At 56.8% G+C, this 16713-nt stretch overlaps 1 protein-coding gene across 1 annotated transcript; it reads left to right on the top strand.

Annotated features, from left to right (window-relative positions):
- Window positions 1-4195: 4195 nt before the first annotated feature.
- On the top strand, window positions 4196-16356 carry PTPRH (protein tyrosine phosphatase receptor type H; the record flags this gene model as incomplete). The annotated part of the gene is made up of 13 exons (XM_040251901.1): window positions 4196-4502; window positions 5350-5649; window positions 5988-6260; window positions 7692-7770; window positions 7888-7935; window positions 12860-12950; window positions 13290-13380; window positions 13606-13682; window positions 13769-13903; window positions 14247-14369; window positions 14543-14703; window positions 15525-15660; window positions 15750-16356. Coding segments are annotated over 13 exons (1947 nt in total), but the record flags the coding sequence as incomplete, so codon positions are not given.
- Window positions 16357-16713: the final 357 nt, after the last annotated feature.

Genomic DNA, 16713 nt, shown 5'->3' with positions numbered 1-16713 from the left:
ACACGGTGGGAATGGAGTACTGAAGAAGAAAGAACCCAGGTGCGGCCCTCGTCTTGGCTGTGACCTTGGCAGCCCTCTGCCCTTTGAGCCTCTGGTTCTGCATGTGAGGACAGAAAACAGAACTGCTCTCCAAACCCTGCTGTTTCTGCAGCCATGGTGTGCCTTTAGGGACTCTGATGGCAGAGAGGGGACTTCTACAACCATGATGTGCTTTTAGGGACTCTTATAGCAGAGAGGAGACTTCCACAGCTATGATATGCTTTTAGGGACTCATAGCAGAGAGGGGACGGGGACTTCTACACCCATGTTGTGCTTTTTTTTAGGGACTCTCATGGCAGGACACTGCTGCATCCAAGATGTGCTTTAAAGGATCCCCCCACCCCAGAACCCAGGCTTGGTTTTCAGTCCCTGGCCCACCTGCAGGCCAGGACCCCTCACTCACCGCAGAGAACCACTTCAGGCCAGATGAGGCAGGTGCTCTGACAGCGGCGGGTGCCTGCTCTTCACAGTCTCAGGTGCCACGTTGGCCAGGGTGCCTTCCTTCAGCCACACACCCGCTTGGTGGTCGTGGACCACCTCCTACGCTGCCCAGGTCCTCATCACTCTCAGCCATTGAGAGTGGGAACCTCACGACAGAGTAACTGCAGGGCAAATAAAGTGAGCATCCTCTCCCCTCCTAAAGGGCCCTCAGAACAACCTCCCACCCAGGGAAAAATGCTAAGGAGCAGTATTTCCAGCCTCCATCTGTCTGAACCCCATGTTCTGTTTTTTGAAACTGAGATAGGGGTGACATAACTGTGTACCTTTAAGGCACACTAGTGTTGATCTGATACATGGATATGTCACAGCATGAGTACCCGGGGAATGTTAGCTAACACCTCTTGAGTCATCACACGACGACTGTTGCTTTATTGTGGTGGGGCCAATTAAGATCTAGTCTCTTAGCAGCCTTGTAATTTATAATACAGCATTGTTGTCTGGGGTCACTGCTGTGACCATGATCTGTCTGAAGGCATTTGTATCCAATTCCTGAAAAAAAAAAATGTTATGATGGCAGCTTTACTGGGATACTCTCAGGCTTCCCTGGGTGGCTCAGACTATAAAGAATCTGCCTCCGGTGCTGGAGACCCAGTTTTGATCCCTGGGTCAGGAGGATCCCCTGGAGAAGGAAATGGCAATCCACTCCAGTACTCTTGCCTGGAGAATCCCATGGACAGAGGAGCCTGGAGTGTGGGCTACAGTCCATGGGGTCACAAAGAGTCAGACATGACTGAGTGACCAACACTTTCACTTTCTTCATCTACCACCCAAAGGCTCACTCAAAACTGTAGACGTGGTTCAACTAGCAATCTTAGAGCATTTTCATCACCCCAAAAAGAGACCCCATCCCTTAAACCGATCGCGTCCAGCCCAAGGCAATCACCAGCTGCTTGTTTAGCCCCTCAGTTGTGTCTGACTCATTGTGACCCCATGGACTGTAGCCTGCCAGGCTCCTCTGCCCGTGGGATTCTCCAGGTAGGACCTTGCTCATCCTTCAGTGTTTCATGATGATAAACAGTTACGCCTCTGCACGCAATCACAGCGTAGGGCTTGCTCCCCACACCCACCAAGCAAAATCTCCCAACACCAGCTGGGCGTCCTGCAAATCAACTCGGTGCTGACATTCTCCCACAAGTTGAGGACTCAGCCCTACAAAACTGACCCCCTCCCGCCCGCCACCCACACTTCAGACACCAGTCACAAGCCCCAGGTTCCCTGTGCTTCGGACCAACCAGCTATAAGTCAGATGTTCCCAAGACCCTATCCTCGGGTTGGATTAACTTGCTAGATCAGGTCACAGAATGCAGAGAAACGTGCCTGCTGCTGGTTTCTTCTAGGATGTCACTCAGGAACAGGAGAAGGGAGAGGAACACAGGGCAGGAAGTGGGGAAGGAGCCCAGCGCTTCCGTGCCCTGCCCAGAGAGCCTTCCTCACCCGCTCTCTTCACTTTCAGACCGCAAGTGAGATCAGGGCAGCTTGTGTGTGCAGATCAGGTAGGCAAAGCCCTTCTGAAAAGCCCTTCTGGACGCCGGCGGCCTAGGGGTGAACCCACAGCAAGTGTGGCTGCAGTTTTATCGAATGGCTTCAAAGGGCCGAACGTTGTTCCAAGACTTGATGCGAACTCCCTTATGCCTACCACATATTTGCAAAGGATTGTGCCCAGTTCCGTCGATTTGGAATGTGAGCACTTCGAATTGAAGCCACATGCTCTTGGGCTCAGGTAGAACGGTAGCGCGTGAGTCTACGAATAGGGACGGTCTGAGGGCATCCTGAGCTCGCAGGGGCAGGGGAGACAGAGCCCAAAGGCAGGACAAGCGATGAGACGCCGGCCTGGTGCTGAACCGTCCACTTGAGGGGTGGGCATCTTTCCCTCCCCGCTCTGGAGCGGCCCCTCGCCGCCATCCCGCCCCGGCACGCACGGGATCTCCGTCGCGCCTTGCCTTCACTCGGCCGGGAGAAGCGGCGCCTTAACCTGGGGGCAGAAAGGGGATACCTCGAAGGCAGGAGGAGCCCAGCTTCCAGAGGTGAGGACCGAGGCTGCGGGGCGGGGCGGACCTCAGGCTACCAGCCTACACTTCCTCCTCCTCCCTTTCTGCCCTGACCTGTGGCCTCACGTCGGACTGGGAGAGGGGAATTCTTGCGTGTAAAGTCCAGCAGGTGGAAGGTCCCGGGGCTGGGACACCTGGGTCCCTCGGCAGCGTCCACAGACATGACCGGGGCTGGCGGGAGCCTCCGGGCCTGGGGGAGCCTGCTGCTGCTGGTGAGTCCCCCAGACCCCGGGTGGGAGGGGAAGGGATGCTGGGGTCCCAGAAGGCCGGCCCCGCGGGGGGCGGGGCTTACCCTTCTCTGGGCTTCCGGATTGGGCGAGGTTCCTAGGGAGGCTTACATACACCTGGTCTCTCAAGATCCTGCTGTGTCTGCTTGCTGTTATTGGCAAGACTCAGGTATTTTATAAAGAGAAGGGAGTCAGGCCCAGGTCCTCCCTCCTCAGACCCAGGAGTCCAGGCCCCCCATCCCCTCCTCCCTCAGACCCAAGACTTCCAGATCCTCAGCCCTTTCTCTCTGAAACCCCGGGGTGCAGACCCCCAGCCCCTTGTCCCTCAGATTGCCGGGTCCAGGCCCCAGCCTCTTCCCTCAGATTGGGTGACAGTTTCCTGGTTCCCAGCCTCAATCTCTTACTTCATTCTCAGTCTGTTGATCCCTGCCCTTAATCTTCCAAGGCCATATTTTTCAGGAAGTGAAACCATTCAGTTTATCTCAGCACCTTATGCTTGAAGCCAACCCCAGCTCCTGGATCCCTGGAGTCCTGTCCCTGCCTCACCAGCCCCCCCACCCCCACCCCCAACACACACACACACACCCAGAGCAGACAAGGGAAGGTTGTGGGGCTGACCTTTGTCGGGGCCCAGCCTTGGGGAGGAGGTGTGGTGCCCTGTTCCTGCCCTCTGGGAGCGCTGACTCACAGGGGCCAGGGGCACTCGGGGAGGGTCACTGGCCGGCCGTCTCACCTGAGGTGAAGCGAGGTGAGCCTCAGAGTCTGATTCTCCCCTCTGGGCTGTCTCCAGGGCCTGTGCAGCTGGACAGGGGCCAGGGCGGCAGGTGAGTGACCTCTGCCTGAGTTCACAGCCCACGCAAAGCCACTGCACCTCGACGCCCATGAGCTTTGTGGTGGTGGTGGCGCGGGGGTGTCTCCATGGAGGACCAAGTGGCCACGGCAGATGCCCATGGGAACGGTCCTTTCTGGACATGGGGCAGGAGCGGGGGGTGGTAGAAGGGACAGGACTCTCCTGCTCGCACCAGACCCTCCTCCCAGTTCTCAGCCCCCAGCCTCTGCCAGGAAGCCGGCTGTGTAGGCCTGGACCAGCATTGTTGCAGAAATCCTACCGGAAAGCACAGCTCTAGATCCTTGTCACTCAAGTGTGGTCTGTGCGTGGGCAGCGGCCCCCGAGAGCTGACTGTGTGTGCAGAGCCTCCGTCCCACCCTGGGCCCCTGAGTCAGAACCCGACTGCAAGGAGACCCCCAGGGATGCACGTGCACGCTGAGGCTCAGGAGGCACTGATCGGGGCCATGCGCCCACATCTGTCTTCCGGCCTGTCACTGAGGCAGGCCTGGGAGCTCACCCTGAGGGTCAGACACACCCTGTGACTTTCTCCTCCCGTGCTCCCCTGCTCACTCCAAATCCTTCTTCCTAACCTCTCAGCCCCCAACCCCGTCAGGAGCCTGACTGTGGAGGCTCAGAACAACAGCTCCATCACCCTGAGCTGGAAGGCGCCTGAAGGCCCTGAGCCTGAGTACTACTGGGTCCAGTGGACTGATGACGGTAATACAACTGGGTCTCAAAGCACAGCAAATACCAGCTTCACAGTGGAAGGACTTGAAGCCGGGACCTTGTACGAATTCTCCGTGAACGCAGTAAAAGATGGACTCAATAGCTCATGGGTGCCTCTCAATGCCAGCACAGGTGAGAGGCAGCCACTATTCATATTGTTTTTGTTTGTTTTAATGGGAGGTGACAGATGGTGGTGGAGAGTTGACAGGAGAACGTGGCACCCTCCCTCGCCCAGGGTCCCTTTGGGCCACAACAAGCAGGCGATGAAGAAAGAATACATGCCCTACAAGAAGAGAAGCCAGCACAGAGAGAAGCCTGCACACTGCAGCGGAGAGTAGACCCCACTCGCTGCAAATAGGGGAAGCCTGCTCGCCGCCACGGAGACCCAGTGCCGCCACCACGATTAGCTAATTTACTAATTACAGCGGTGCCAGTGGCAAAGAACCCACCTGCCAGTGCAGGATACACAAGAGACTCGGGTTCCATCCCTGGGTCGGGAAGATGCCCTGGAGAAGGAAATGGCAACCCACTCCAGTATTCTTAGCTGGGAAATTCCATGGACAGAGGAGCCTGGTGGGCTACAGTCCATGGGGTCACAGAATCGGACACGACTTGAGCACACCCGTGAGACACACACGCACAAACCAGAAAGACCAGAGTCAACAGCTCCATCTGGAAAGCTGATATGTCTGGAAGTGAGAAGGTTCTGTCCCTGGGGCAGCTTGTGACAGACAGTGTAGGGTATGGTGATGGGTGGGACTCAGGGCTGCAGACCCCAGACAGAGGGCCTGAACAATCCCGACCCCCCACCTCTGGCCACGTTTCTGTGGTCCACACTCCTTAGCAAGTAGACTCCTTCCCATGCCTAGGTACTTCCACTTTGCTTTGAGGAGGAGGACACTGGGGCACCATGGGTGTGGGGCGGAGGGGAGGGGTCCTTGGGGATCCAGCCCCTTCAGTCTCTATCCTCACTTCTCAGCTCCCAGCGAGGTTATAGCCCTGCAGAAGCAAAATCAGACCAACAGCTTCATCACCCTGCAGTGGGAGGCCCCTGCAGACCCACGGTCCCAGTTCTATGTATACTGGGTCCATTGGGCCAGCAGAGGACATCTCCAGAGGAACCGAGGTCCCCAAGGACACCAGGACAACCAGACGGGCAGGACCAATGGGACTCGCTATACGGTGGAGGCTCTGGCGCCCGGGACTTGGTACCGCTTCAACGTGTGGGCTGAGAGCAACCGTGTACACGGTTACAAACAGAGCCTCAATGCGTCCACGGGTGAGATGGGGCTCCTTTTAACATGGTGGGGGGCTTAGGTCGGGCCTGGGGAACAGTGAGAGGTGAGCGGACTCCAAATCCCATCAGGCCATGGGGTCATGATGTCATGTGTTGCAGTGACACAGACAGTCAAAGGGCTCATGGGAGTTGTAGTCTATGGAGACCTGTGGCCTGTCCCCGTGTGGACGACAGAGAATGAGGGGTGAAGAGGTATTCTGGTTTGGGGGACGGAAAGGACGCGCTGGTTCTCAGAGAACTGGCCTGACTGGTGGGGAGCGGGGCAGTGGGAAGTCCCCCCCGATGGAGCCTCCTGACACCTCTCATCCTCCTGCACACAGCCCCAGATCCTGCCAACATCACCTCCTGTGTCATCACCTCCGGGGGCCGCGAGGTCATCCTGGCCTGGTCCTGCCCGCAGGGAGGCTACGAGGCCTTTGAACTGGAGGTCGGGGGGCAGCCGGGCCCCCAGAACAACTCCTCCTGCGGGGATGCCGTGAAGGTGTCATTACTCAGGCCGGCTCAGTCCTACTCAGCCACCATCACGACCGTCTGGGATGAAATGAGGGCCCCGTCTGCCTCGGTGGTCTGCCACGCGGAGAGTGGGCGCGCGGGTGAGTGGGGTCCCAGGGACGGGGAACTCGTGGCTTTCTCCACCCCTTCAGGCCCTGCTCTGAGGCAGGCCCACCGACCCAGGGGGTCCTCTTTGCTTGTGTTTTGTTTGCTGCTTTCTTTAAAACAGCTCTGTTGAGATGTAATTCCTATAACATAAAAACAGTTCACCCACTGAAAGGGTACAACCCAATGGCTGCTGCATATTTGCAGTATTTGCAGCAATCGTTGCCACTGGTTTTAGAACGTTTTCATCATCCCATAAAGAAAAGAAAAGTTGTCCCCTTAAGCCTTGTTGTTGTTCGGTCGCTCAGTCATGTCCGACTCTTTGCGACCCTGTGGACCTCAGCACGCCAGGCCTCCTTGTCGCACGCCAGGCCTCCTTGTCCGTCACCAACTCCCAGAGTTTATCCACATTCATGTCCATTGAGCTGGTGATGCCATCCAACCATCTCATCCTCTGTCGTCCCCTTCTCCTCTTGCCCTCAATCTTTCCCAGCATCAGGGCCTTTTCCAGTGAGTTGGCTCTTCGCATCAGGTGGCCAAAATATTGCAGCTTTAGCTTCAGCGTCAATCCTTCCAATGAATACTCAGGGTTGATTTCCTTTAGGATGGACTGGTTTGCTCTCCTTGCTGTTCACAGGACTCTCAAGAGTCTCCTTTAAGGCTGTTACCCCCCGACTTCCCCAGTCCCCCACCGTCACCCCCGACATCCCCAGTCCTCCACCAACCAGCCGTTGACGATCTCTAATCTACACCTGTCTCTCTAGATTTGCCTCTTCTGGATCTTTCCTAGAAATACAGTCACACAGTATGTGGTCCTTTGTGACTGGTTTCTCTCACTTAGTGTAATGATTTTGAGGCTTATCCAGTGTTCTGATGTGTATCAGTGCTTTGTTGCTTTTTAAAAAATTAATTATTTGCTTTTGGCTGTGCTGGGTCTTGGTCGCTGCAAGGGTTTTTCTCCAGTTGTGGAGGGGTGGGGCTCCTCTCTAGCTGGGGTGCACCAGTTTCTCGCTGAGGTGGCATGTCATGTTGCAGAGCACAGGCTCCGGGGTGTGCGGGCTTCAGGAGCACGGGCTCAGGAGTTGCAGCTCCCGGGCTCTGGAGCACAGGCTCAGTGGTCATGGCACATGGGCTTAGTTGCTTCGAGGCCTGTGGAGTCTTCCCGGACCAGGGATCGAACCTGTGTCCCCCGGAGTCTTACCACGGAGCCCCCAGGGAAGGCCCCGAGCAAGTGATGACTTTTGATCAGCAACTCGGGAACTAAGAAGCTGTGGGGCAAGGTTGGGTCGGTGGGCGGTGGGGGGGTGTTCTCTTCTCCCTCTTCTGCCCTCGAGTCTGCCCCGTGGGCCTCTGATCTGAGTCTGGGGGGCTCGGGACGGCAGGGACGCAGCATCGGGCTCTAACAGCCCCCACCCTGCCTTCCCCAGGGGTCATCGCCGGAGCCGTGCTCAGCATCCTCCTGTTACTCATCCTGGTGGGCCTGCTGCTCTTCTTCCTGAAGAGGAGGTGAGACTCCAACACACAGGGCTCACGGGGCACCTGGAGGGCGGCCCGGGGGACAGACCGGGACCCCTGCTCCAGCCTCATTCCCCGAGCCTTTTCCTCCCCTTGTCCTTTTCCCAGGCGTAGAAAGAGGGAGAAGAAACCCGCACCCAAGGATCTGGAGAGCAGGTGAGCGGGTCTGGGGAGCACCAGAGACTCGATGTCGGGTCAAATCCAGCTGGTCACAGGACAGGTCAGAGGGCAGGACCAGGGCACCCACTGGCAGGGGCCATCACACCTCCACCGCTGCCAGCTCCCTAAGCGCTCCGGGCCGGTGGCTACGGAACCCCTTTCAGCCTCCGCTCTGGGACCCCCGCTCATTCATCCAACAGCGCGACCACTGAACCCCCATGAAGCGTTGTCGGAAACAGCGACAGAAACAAAGATTCCTGCCCTTGTGGCACTTACGTTCCAGCACAAGGACTTCCCTGCTGGTCCGGGGGTTGGAACTCCAGGCTTCTACTGCAGGGCACACGGGTTAGACCCCTGGTTGGGGATCTAAGATCCTTCAAGCCTCGAGGCACAACCAAAAGCAAACACACGAGCACACAGGAAGCAGAACAAGTTGATGAAGGCCGTGATGGTTACGTGGAGACAGATAAAGCGAGAGAGAGGGCTAACAAGAGTAGGGGAACATTTTAAATAGGGTGTCCAGGAGAAGCCTCACTGAGCAGATGACTAAGAGAAAGCCATTTGAGGACAGACTTGAAGCAAATGAGGGGAAGAGCCCTGTGCCCACCTGGGAAAAGACATTCCAGGCGGAGGCCCTGAAGCAGTCACCCTCTTGGGGTGTTGGGAGAATGAGGCGTGTCTCTGAGGCTGAGCAGAGTGTGGGTGAAGGGAGGCAGGTAGGAAGTGAGGCTGGAGAGGTACCAGGTGGCGTCAGATAAGAGTGAAGACTGCATTTTATCCGGAGATCAGAGTGTTTGGAAGCTTTTGAGTAGACCCGTGATACAGTTAAGAAGCAAAGGCAAAAAGCAGGGAAGCAGCAAAATGTGTTTAATAATACAGACATCGTTAAGTCTCAGAGCAGGAAATGGTTAGAGGGAATCAGATTCAAGATGTCATCTGAGTGTTTAAACAGCAGATCTGGTTAAAGATTGGATGTGTTGGTGTGGAACTCAGAGAGGGCTCAAGAGTGACCCCAAGGCATTTAGCCTGAGCCCCAGGAAGGCTGGAATCGCCATGACTTGAGGCGGAATGTCTACGGTGGGGGCAGGTTTGGGGGAAAAGTGTCAGGAGCTCAGTGGTGGACACATTGAGTTTGAAATGCTTGTTGGATGTGCGGGTGAAGACGAAGATGAACAAGCCATTGGATAAAGTTCTGCAGTTCAGGAGAACATTTGTGCAAATATCTTCACTCTGGGCCAATCGTCATTAAATCTCTGTGTTAGAACAGTCCCCAGGGATTAACAGAGGAGCGTCAAGGCAAGGAGTTAAGGAAAGCTGGCAGGCCAGCTGGGAGGTTGTTCAGTTGCTGAGTGGACTGCACCCCGTGGACCGCAGCACGCCAGGCTCCCCTGTCCTTCACTATATCCAAGAGCTTGCTCAAACTCATGTGCATCGAGTCGGTGATGCCATCCCACCATCTCATCCTCTGTCGTCCCCTTCTCCTCCTGCCTTCAGTCTTTCCCAGCATCAGGGGCTTTTCCAACGAGTCAGCTCTTCACATCAGGTGGCCAAAGTACTGGAGCTTCAGCTTCAGCATCAGTCCTTCCAGTGAATATTCAGGGTTGATTTCTTTTAGGATGGACTGGTTTGATCCCCTTGCTGTCCATGGGGCTCGTGGGCACAAAAAGAAAGAGGGGATGGCCACCAGAGGTGGGTGCCTGATGATGAGTAAATACAGGTATCGGGGCGATGACGCCCAGTTTCTCCTTCGCCGTAGAATCTGTCCTGGCCAGCATCCCGCCCCAGTCACCCTCTGACCTCTCCCCTCCCTACCCTGTGTCCATTACACGGCACCTGCGACAAATCTCTGCCCCCACTGGATTCCAAGTCCGCCTACACGTCAAGCATTTTGCCATTCTCAATCTCGGTGCGCGTGTTTGCATGTTCCAGCGACGACCCTCGGGGACTCGCAGGTGGAGATAGATTCCTGGAGGCTGGTGGGAAACAGGTCTGAAGCTCAGGACGGGGAGAAGTAGGGACTGGAGATTTAGAAACTGTAGACAAAGGTGAAGCTACAGAAGTGGTCAAACCCCATGAGAAGCGTGTGTCCAGTGAGAAAGGGGGACTCGAGGATGGACTCCCGGGAACGCCCCCCTTTTAGGATGGATGGAGGGTGAGCGGCCCACCGAGGAGGAGCAGCAGCAGCAGCCAGAGAGGCCGGTGGTGGTGCCAACTGGGAGCGGGCGCTCAGAAGAGGGTGGATCCAGAAAAAGCCAAAGTGCCGTCAGTGGCGCCGGCTGCTGCGGGGCACTGACTCGAAGGACGGCCTGAGATGCAGGCTTCGGAAGTGCAGATGAGGCAGATCAGACTTTGAAAACGGTCCTTGTTCCCCTGGAGTCGCGGTGCAAACACCAGGCCGGGGAAGGGTGGGAAGCAGAGAACTGGCCTGCCTGAGAAGACTGGAGGCAAAGGCGTGTTTCCATCCATCTCGTTGTGTATGTAGGTATGATGGGGCCACTGGATCCGAAGACAGACTCCGTTCAGAGGCAGTTTACTGCACTCACAGGTCCCAGCGAGCGGTTACACGTTACACCAGGCAGGGCCACGCAGACACACACCCAGGGTCGGCTGGGAGGCAGGGGGACCCCTGAGGAAGAGGCTGTATCCTGGTTTTCATGGGGACGAGTGGGCAATGCACGCCAAACAGGTTGAACTGGAATCACCTCAGTGGACCCCGAGGGCTGTTCCCTGTCGCTGGTGGCGATCTGAGCAGACAGCCCAGAGTGTGTGATCCTGAAAGCGGCGGTGGTGAGGGTGTGCAATTTAGTCAGCTCGCCAGGAAGGAGAACTGGGGAACTCCCTGGCGGCCGGTTCACCGCCAGGGCCAGGTTCAGTCCTGGCTCGGGGATCTCCTGCAGGCCACGAAGCTCGACCAAATGAATAAATAAAAATGAAAAGTGTAAAAATAAACCAAAAACCAATTACATTAAAAAAAAAAAAAAAAAAACAAGAAAAAACGAAACGAGAACTGAACTGGTGAGCCTCCAGCCAGGGACTCACAACTGAGTCTGGACTGACTGTACTCACAGCACTGCAAGGAGAGGAGCAGAAACACCCGGAGCCACACCAGCTCAAAGGACACTTGTTTGTGTGTTTTTTTGTCTATGCCGGGTCTTAGGTGCCCTGCAGGCTTTTCTCCGGTTGCAGAGCGCAGGCTTCTCACGCGGTGACTTCTCTTGCTGCCGGGCACCAGGGATCGAACCTTTGTCCTCTGCGTTGGCAGGCAGATTCTTTACCACTCAGCCACCAGGGAAGCCCCAGAGGATTACCTTTTTCAGTACGAAAGTGAGAGTAGCGTGTTCACACTCAAACGGGAAGAGGGAAGAACCAGGGAGGGCCACAGGGAATTGGGGCCTAGAGACGGGCAGTGGCCCTAAAGGGCAGAAGGAACACCTCTCCTTCTTTCTGAGTCAAAACGACTCCCAAGGGACTTCCCTGGTGGTCCAGTGGTTAAGACTGTGCTCCCAATGCAGGGGGCCTGGCTTTGATCCCTCCTCAGGGAACTTGATACCACATGTCACAAGTAAGACCCAACATAGCCAAAAAACAAATTCTGATCGTGGTAAAAAGATGGATAAGCTATAATTCACCACTGCAGACTGTTTTTAAGTGCCCAGTTCAGTGGCATGAAGTCCACTCCCATTGTTGTGCAATGTTTTAAAACTCTTTAAAAAAAAAGAACACACGGCTTTGTTTATTTAGGCCAAGTTGCATGCCTTGTAGGATCTTAGTTCCCCAGTCCGGGATCAAACTGGCACCCTTGGCAGTCAAAGCCTGGAGTCCTAACCGTTGGACTGCCGGGGGAATTCCCTATAGAACTCTCTTCACCTGGCAGAAATGAAACTCTGTACCCAGTAAGCACTAACTCCCAATTTCCCCTGTCTCCCCAGCCCCTGGAAACCCCCTTCTACTTTCTGATTGTATGAGTTTGATGACTAGCTGCCTCATATAGGTGGGAATTGTATTTGTCCTCTTGTGACCGGCTCATTTCACCCAGCATCAGGCCCTCATGTTCATCCATGGTGCCTTATGAGTCAGAATTTCCCTCTTTCTTAAGGATGAGTAATATTCCGCTGTATACGTAGACCACATCTTCTTGATCCATTCACCTGTCACTGGACACTCGGTTTGCTGTCACTTTTTAGCTACTGTGAATAATGCAGCTATGAACATGGGTGTACAAATACCTGAGACATTGCTTTCAGTTCTTTTAGGTGCATACCTGCCGACAGATTTGATGAATGAGAAGCAAAATCGGTAATTTGAAAAGATGTCTGCACCTCCCATGTTCACAGCAGCAGTATCCACCATAGCTAGGATATGCTAACACCTAGATGTCTATCAGTGGATGAATGAACAAAGAAAAAGTAACATACAGACAATGGAATATTACTGAGCCATAAAAAAGGAATGAAATGATGCCATTTGTGACACCGTGGATGGACCTTTAGGGCATTATGCTAAGTGAGATTAGTCAGAGGAGGACAAATACTGTGTGATATCACTTACATGTGGAATCATAAGAACGGCTGAGGGAATTCCCTGCCGGTCCAGGGATTAGAACTCAGTGCTTTTATTGCCAGAGGCTTGGGTTCAGCCCATGGTCAGGGAACTAAGATCCTGCAAGCTTTGTGGCACAGTAAAAAAAAAAAAAATTTTTTTTAAATAAAACCGCAGACTCATAGATACAGATAATACATTGGTGGATACCAGAGGCAGAGAGTGACTTGGGTGAAGGAGGATAAAAGGTCCAAAGTTCCAATTATAAGATAAGTAAATCCCGGGGAGGTGCAAAAAAGAAAACAAAGCAAAACCCTCTCCTTTTATCCCAAGAACGTGCGGTTAAAGGCGATTCAAAGACTCACTCCTCTCCGCCCCGCAGGTTCCCAGGGGACATCCTGGTGGAAGACTTTGCGGAGCACGTCTGGAGAAACGAGAGGGACAGCAACTGTGGCTTTGCCGAGGAGTACCAGGTGGGGTGAGCCGGCCCCGCGTGCCCACCAGCCCCTCCTGTCCCTGCAGGGCTGAGCTCACAGAAATCCCCAGCCACCATCGGCCACCTTTTTGATTCACACTGGTGTCGGGTAGCCGGGTCCCTTCTCTCCCGGCCTGCCCCCAGCCTGGGCCTTTTCCTCCCCGTAGCCGTCTCAGACGCCCCCAGGGAACGGTAGGCACATGCGTCCTATCTCTGTGGGTGCTGCAGAACTCCCGGGGGCACGGGGTGAGTGGGGTGGTGCCACGCGGCTGGCCCCGGGTGGGGCTGGGCCGAGGAAACCCAGCGCCCGTGCACCCGCCCCTTCCTCCCCACCCAGCAACTGGCCCTGGAGGACCACGGCCAGTCCCAGATGGTGGCCTCAGCCCCAGAGAACAGCGCCAAGAACCGCTACAGGAACGTGCTGCCCTGTGAGTCTCGAGTCTCCCGCGTTCTCGCCTGCGACGTCGTCCTAACACCCTCGTCCCTTGCTCCCCTCCAGAGACAAAGCTCCTGCCCCCGTGAGCGGGGAGCCCCTCGGCCGGCTCCTCCCGACGGGGTCCCTCGCTCCGTCCCAGCTCCCTGTGTCCGCCGGTCCCCACCTTCCCCTCTTTCCCCGCTCCCTCAGCTTCGCTAACGCCGGCGTCTCTCCTTAGACGACTGGTCCCGAGTGCCCCTGCGGGCCCTCCTCGGACAGCCGGGCTCTGAGTACATCAACGCCAGCTTCATCCCCGTAAGGCTGGGGTCAGCCTGGGCTCGGGAGCCTCGGAAGGTAAGGGCCGGGGACAGGGGGGCCCTGACCCGCCTGCCTCCCTCCAGGGTCTCTGGAGTCCCCGGGAGTTCATTGCGGCCCAGGGGCCCCTGCCACAGACCGTGGGCGACTTCTGGCGCCTGGTCTGGGAGCAGCAGAGCCACACCCTGGTCATGCTGACCAACTGCGTGGAGTCCGGCCGGGTGAGGGGAGCCCCGGGCCCCCCCGGGGGGGGGCGCCCTCCAGGCTGCAGCCTGTGATCCTGCCCCAGACACCGGTCCCGGGGTGGACCCTGACCCAACCTCGGGGGTTCCCAGCACGACCCCACCCCTCCCGCCTGCCCCAGCCCACCCACTGGGCCTCCTGTGGGGTGAAGCTGCTCTGGAAGACTGAGGAAGGGGCGGTCCTCCTGGCTGGGGGGGCTCTCCACTTGGTTCCCGGGCCGGGGCCGCGGCCCCGATGCTGAAACCCAGAGCCACCCGCGGGGGCGCTCCAGGGGAGGTTCTCCGCAGCCTCCTGTAGTCTGACCCACCCGTCTCCCCCCAGGTGAAGTGTGAGCATTACTGGCCTCTGGACGCCCAGCCCTGCACCCACGGGCCCCTGCAGGTGACGCTGGTGGGGGAGGAGGTGGCGGAGAACTGGGCGGTCCGGAACCTGAAGCTCCGCCATGTAAGCCCCGCCCCCCTCGACTGGCAGTTCCTCCCCCGCGGCGGCCCCTCCCCAGAGCTCCCCCGGAAGTCGCGGTTTCCATCGCTCCCACCGGGGACCTCCGTGTGCCCCAGCGGTGCCCCCACCCATCAGAAACAGGCCCCGGACTGGGTCCCCTCGACCCCTGCCCCTAGGTGCAACAGCAGAAGACTTTGCCCGTGCGTCAGTTCCACTACGTGTCTTGGCCAGACCACGGCGTGCCCCACTCCCCAGACCCCTTGCTGGCCTTCTGGAGGATGCTCCGGCAGTGGCTGGACCAGACGGTGGGGGGCGGGCCTCCGATCGTGCACTGCAGGTGAGGAGGGGCCCGGACCCCCGCCCTGCGCCTCGGAATCCGGCCCCTTGGGTCCTCAGGGGACTTGTGGAGGAGGCGGAGGAGACCGGGAAGGCGTGCAGGAGATGGAGGCAGGAGGCGAAGGCGTGGTGGTGCAGGTTGCGAATGAGGATGAAGATGAAGGGATGGGAAAGGAGGGAAAAGAAAGAAAGAAAGGAGGCGGCATGGGTAGGGAGGAACAGGTGAAGGACAAGAGGAGGAAACGGCCAGAGGTCTTAAGAAACGTTTAAAACACCTCCTTGGGGAAACTCCGGGTGGTCCAGTGGTTAGGACACAGTGTTTTTCACTGCCAAGAGCCGGGTTCATTCCCTGGTGGGGGAGCTAAGACCCCACAACTCTCACCGCTTGGCAACAATAATAATCATAATAAAATAAAAATGGTTCATTTTATGTTTAAAGAAAAATGACTTACTTGGGAGCTCATCTGCTCTGTATGAACCCCAGCTGGTCACTTACTAGCTGAGTGTCCTGGGACAGTGGACTTCACCTCACTCAGCCACATTGCCCTCTCTGTAAAACAGACACGCTCAGCTGACAGTTCCGACTTCTGAGGGGTGGGAGAAGTGCACAGAGGACATGAGGCACCCAGAACGGGGCCTCGCAGATAGAACTGTGCGCAGTCATCAGTTCTTACTTCCTACTTAAGCAACCCCCACTTATACGGTAGCCTCCAGAATAGGCCCGCTAAATACCTGACCTCTGGGTACCCCAAAGACGGAGCTCTCCAGTCAGCGGGGGCTCCCGGCGCCCCCATGGCCTGACACCTCCTTGTCCCTGCCTAGCGCTGGCGTGGGCCGCACGGGCACCCTCATTGCCCTGGATGTGCTGCTGCGGCAGCTGGAGTGCGAGGGTCTCGTGGGGCCCTTTGGCTACGTGAGGAAGATGCGGGAGAGCCGCCCGCTGATGGTGCAGACTGAGGTGAGGGGGTCCCCGGGCCAGGCGGGCGGGCGGGCGGGCGGCGCTGGCCGAGGCTCAGGAGGGCGCCCCCCGCCCTGCTCTGTCCCCAGGCCCAGTATGTCTTTCTGCACCAGTGCATCCTGCGGTTTCTGCAACAGTCAGCTGCAGTGCGGCCTCAGAAGGGGGCCACCTACGAGAACCTGCTGATGGAGAGTGTAGCTGCTGCAGAGGCCTAAGCTGTGGGAGGGCTGAGGCCCCTGCCCTTCTAGACACAGACTTTGCACCCCTGCTTCAGCCCAGATGCCTGGGGCCCCGGGACAGCTGAGGGCTGGGGTCCCAGACCCCCGGGCCCTGAAGGAAGAGAGGGGACCGGCAGCCTAGATTCCTACTTCCTGGAGAGGGGGCGAGCCCAGATCCTGGATTTCCAGTTCCTTGAAGAAGGAAAGGGATGGGGGTCCAGGAGTCTCTTGGTTTTTGCTTGAGGCAGGAGGAGAAGGCAGGGTCTCAAGGAAACAAGCTGAATTCTGAGGAAGAAAGGAAGTAATGAGGCTCCAGAATGCTGGTCACCTGAGGAACAAGGGTGGGCACAGACCTGCCCACCTTTTACTCCAGAAACCCAATCAGTCTTCAAGAATCTGAGGTTTCCCCTTACCCTCCCGCCTGTACATATTTTTTTCTTCTATCCCATAACTTATTAAATCACTATTTTCCCCAGAGGCACCCGTCCCCACAGTGGATTTCTGGGTCTGGAAATAATATTGGGGTGGGTTCCTGATGTATAGGTACTGAGGCAAACGTCCCAGGAAGGTAGCTACAGGGATTCACAGTTGGCACCTGAAAATGTAGGTTTGGGCAGTTCAGTCTCTCCGAGAAGGCCCAGGGTGTGGGCAGTGTGGGCTCCGTGCCCTGAGCTAGGAGCATGGAGGCTTGCCTTCTGGGCCTGGCCCTAGGGGAACTTAGAGGGTGGAGTGAAGCCGATTTGCTAGTGAATTTCAGGCTTAGTCTCCTGTCTGGATATCTGAATACCCTGGCCTCCAGAGAGGGTCTTCTGGGTCCTAGAACCCGGTATCTGGC

The sequence above is a fragment of the Oryx dammah genome, unplaced genomic scaffold (genome assembly GCF_014754425.2).
Source record: "Oryx dammah isolate SB20612 unplaced genomic scaffold, SCBI_Odam_1.1 HiC_scaffold_13, whole genome shotgun sequence".
NCBI lineage: Eukaryota > Metazoa > Chordata > Mammalia > Artiodactyla > Bovidae > Oryx > Oryx dammah.
Note: the sequence above shows the minus strand (reverse complement) of the source record. Positions and strands in the feature narration are given on the sequence as shown.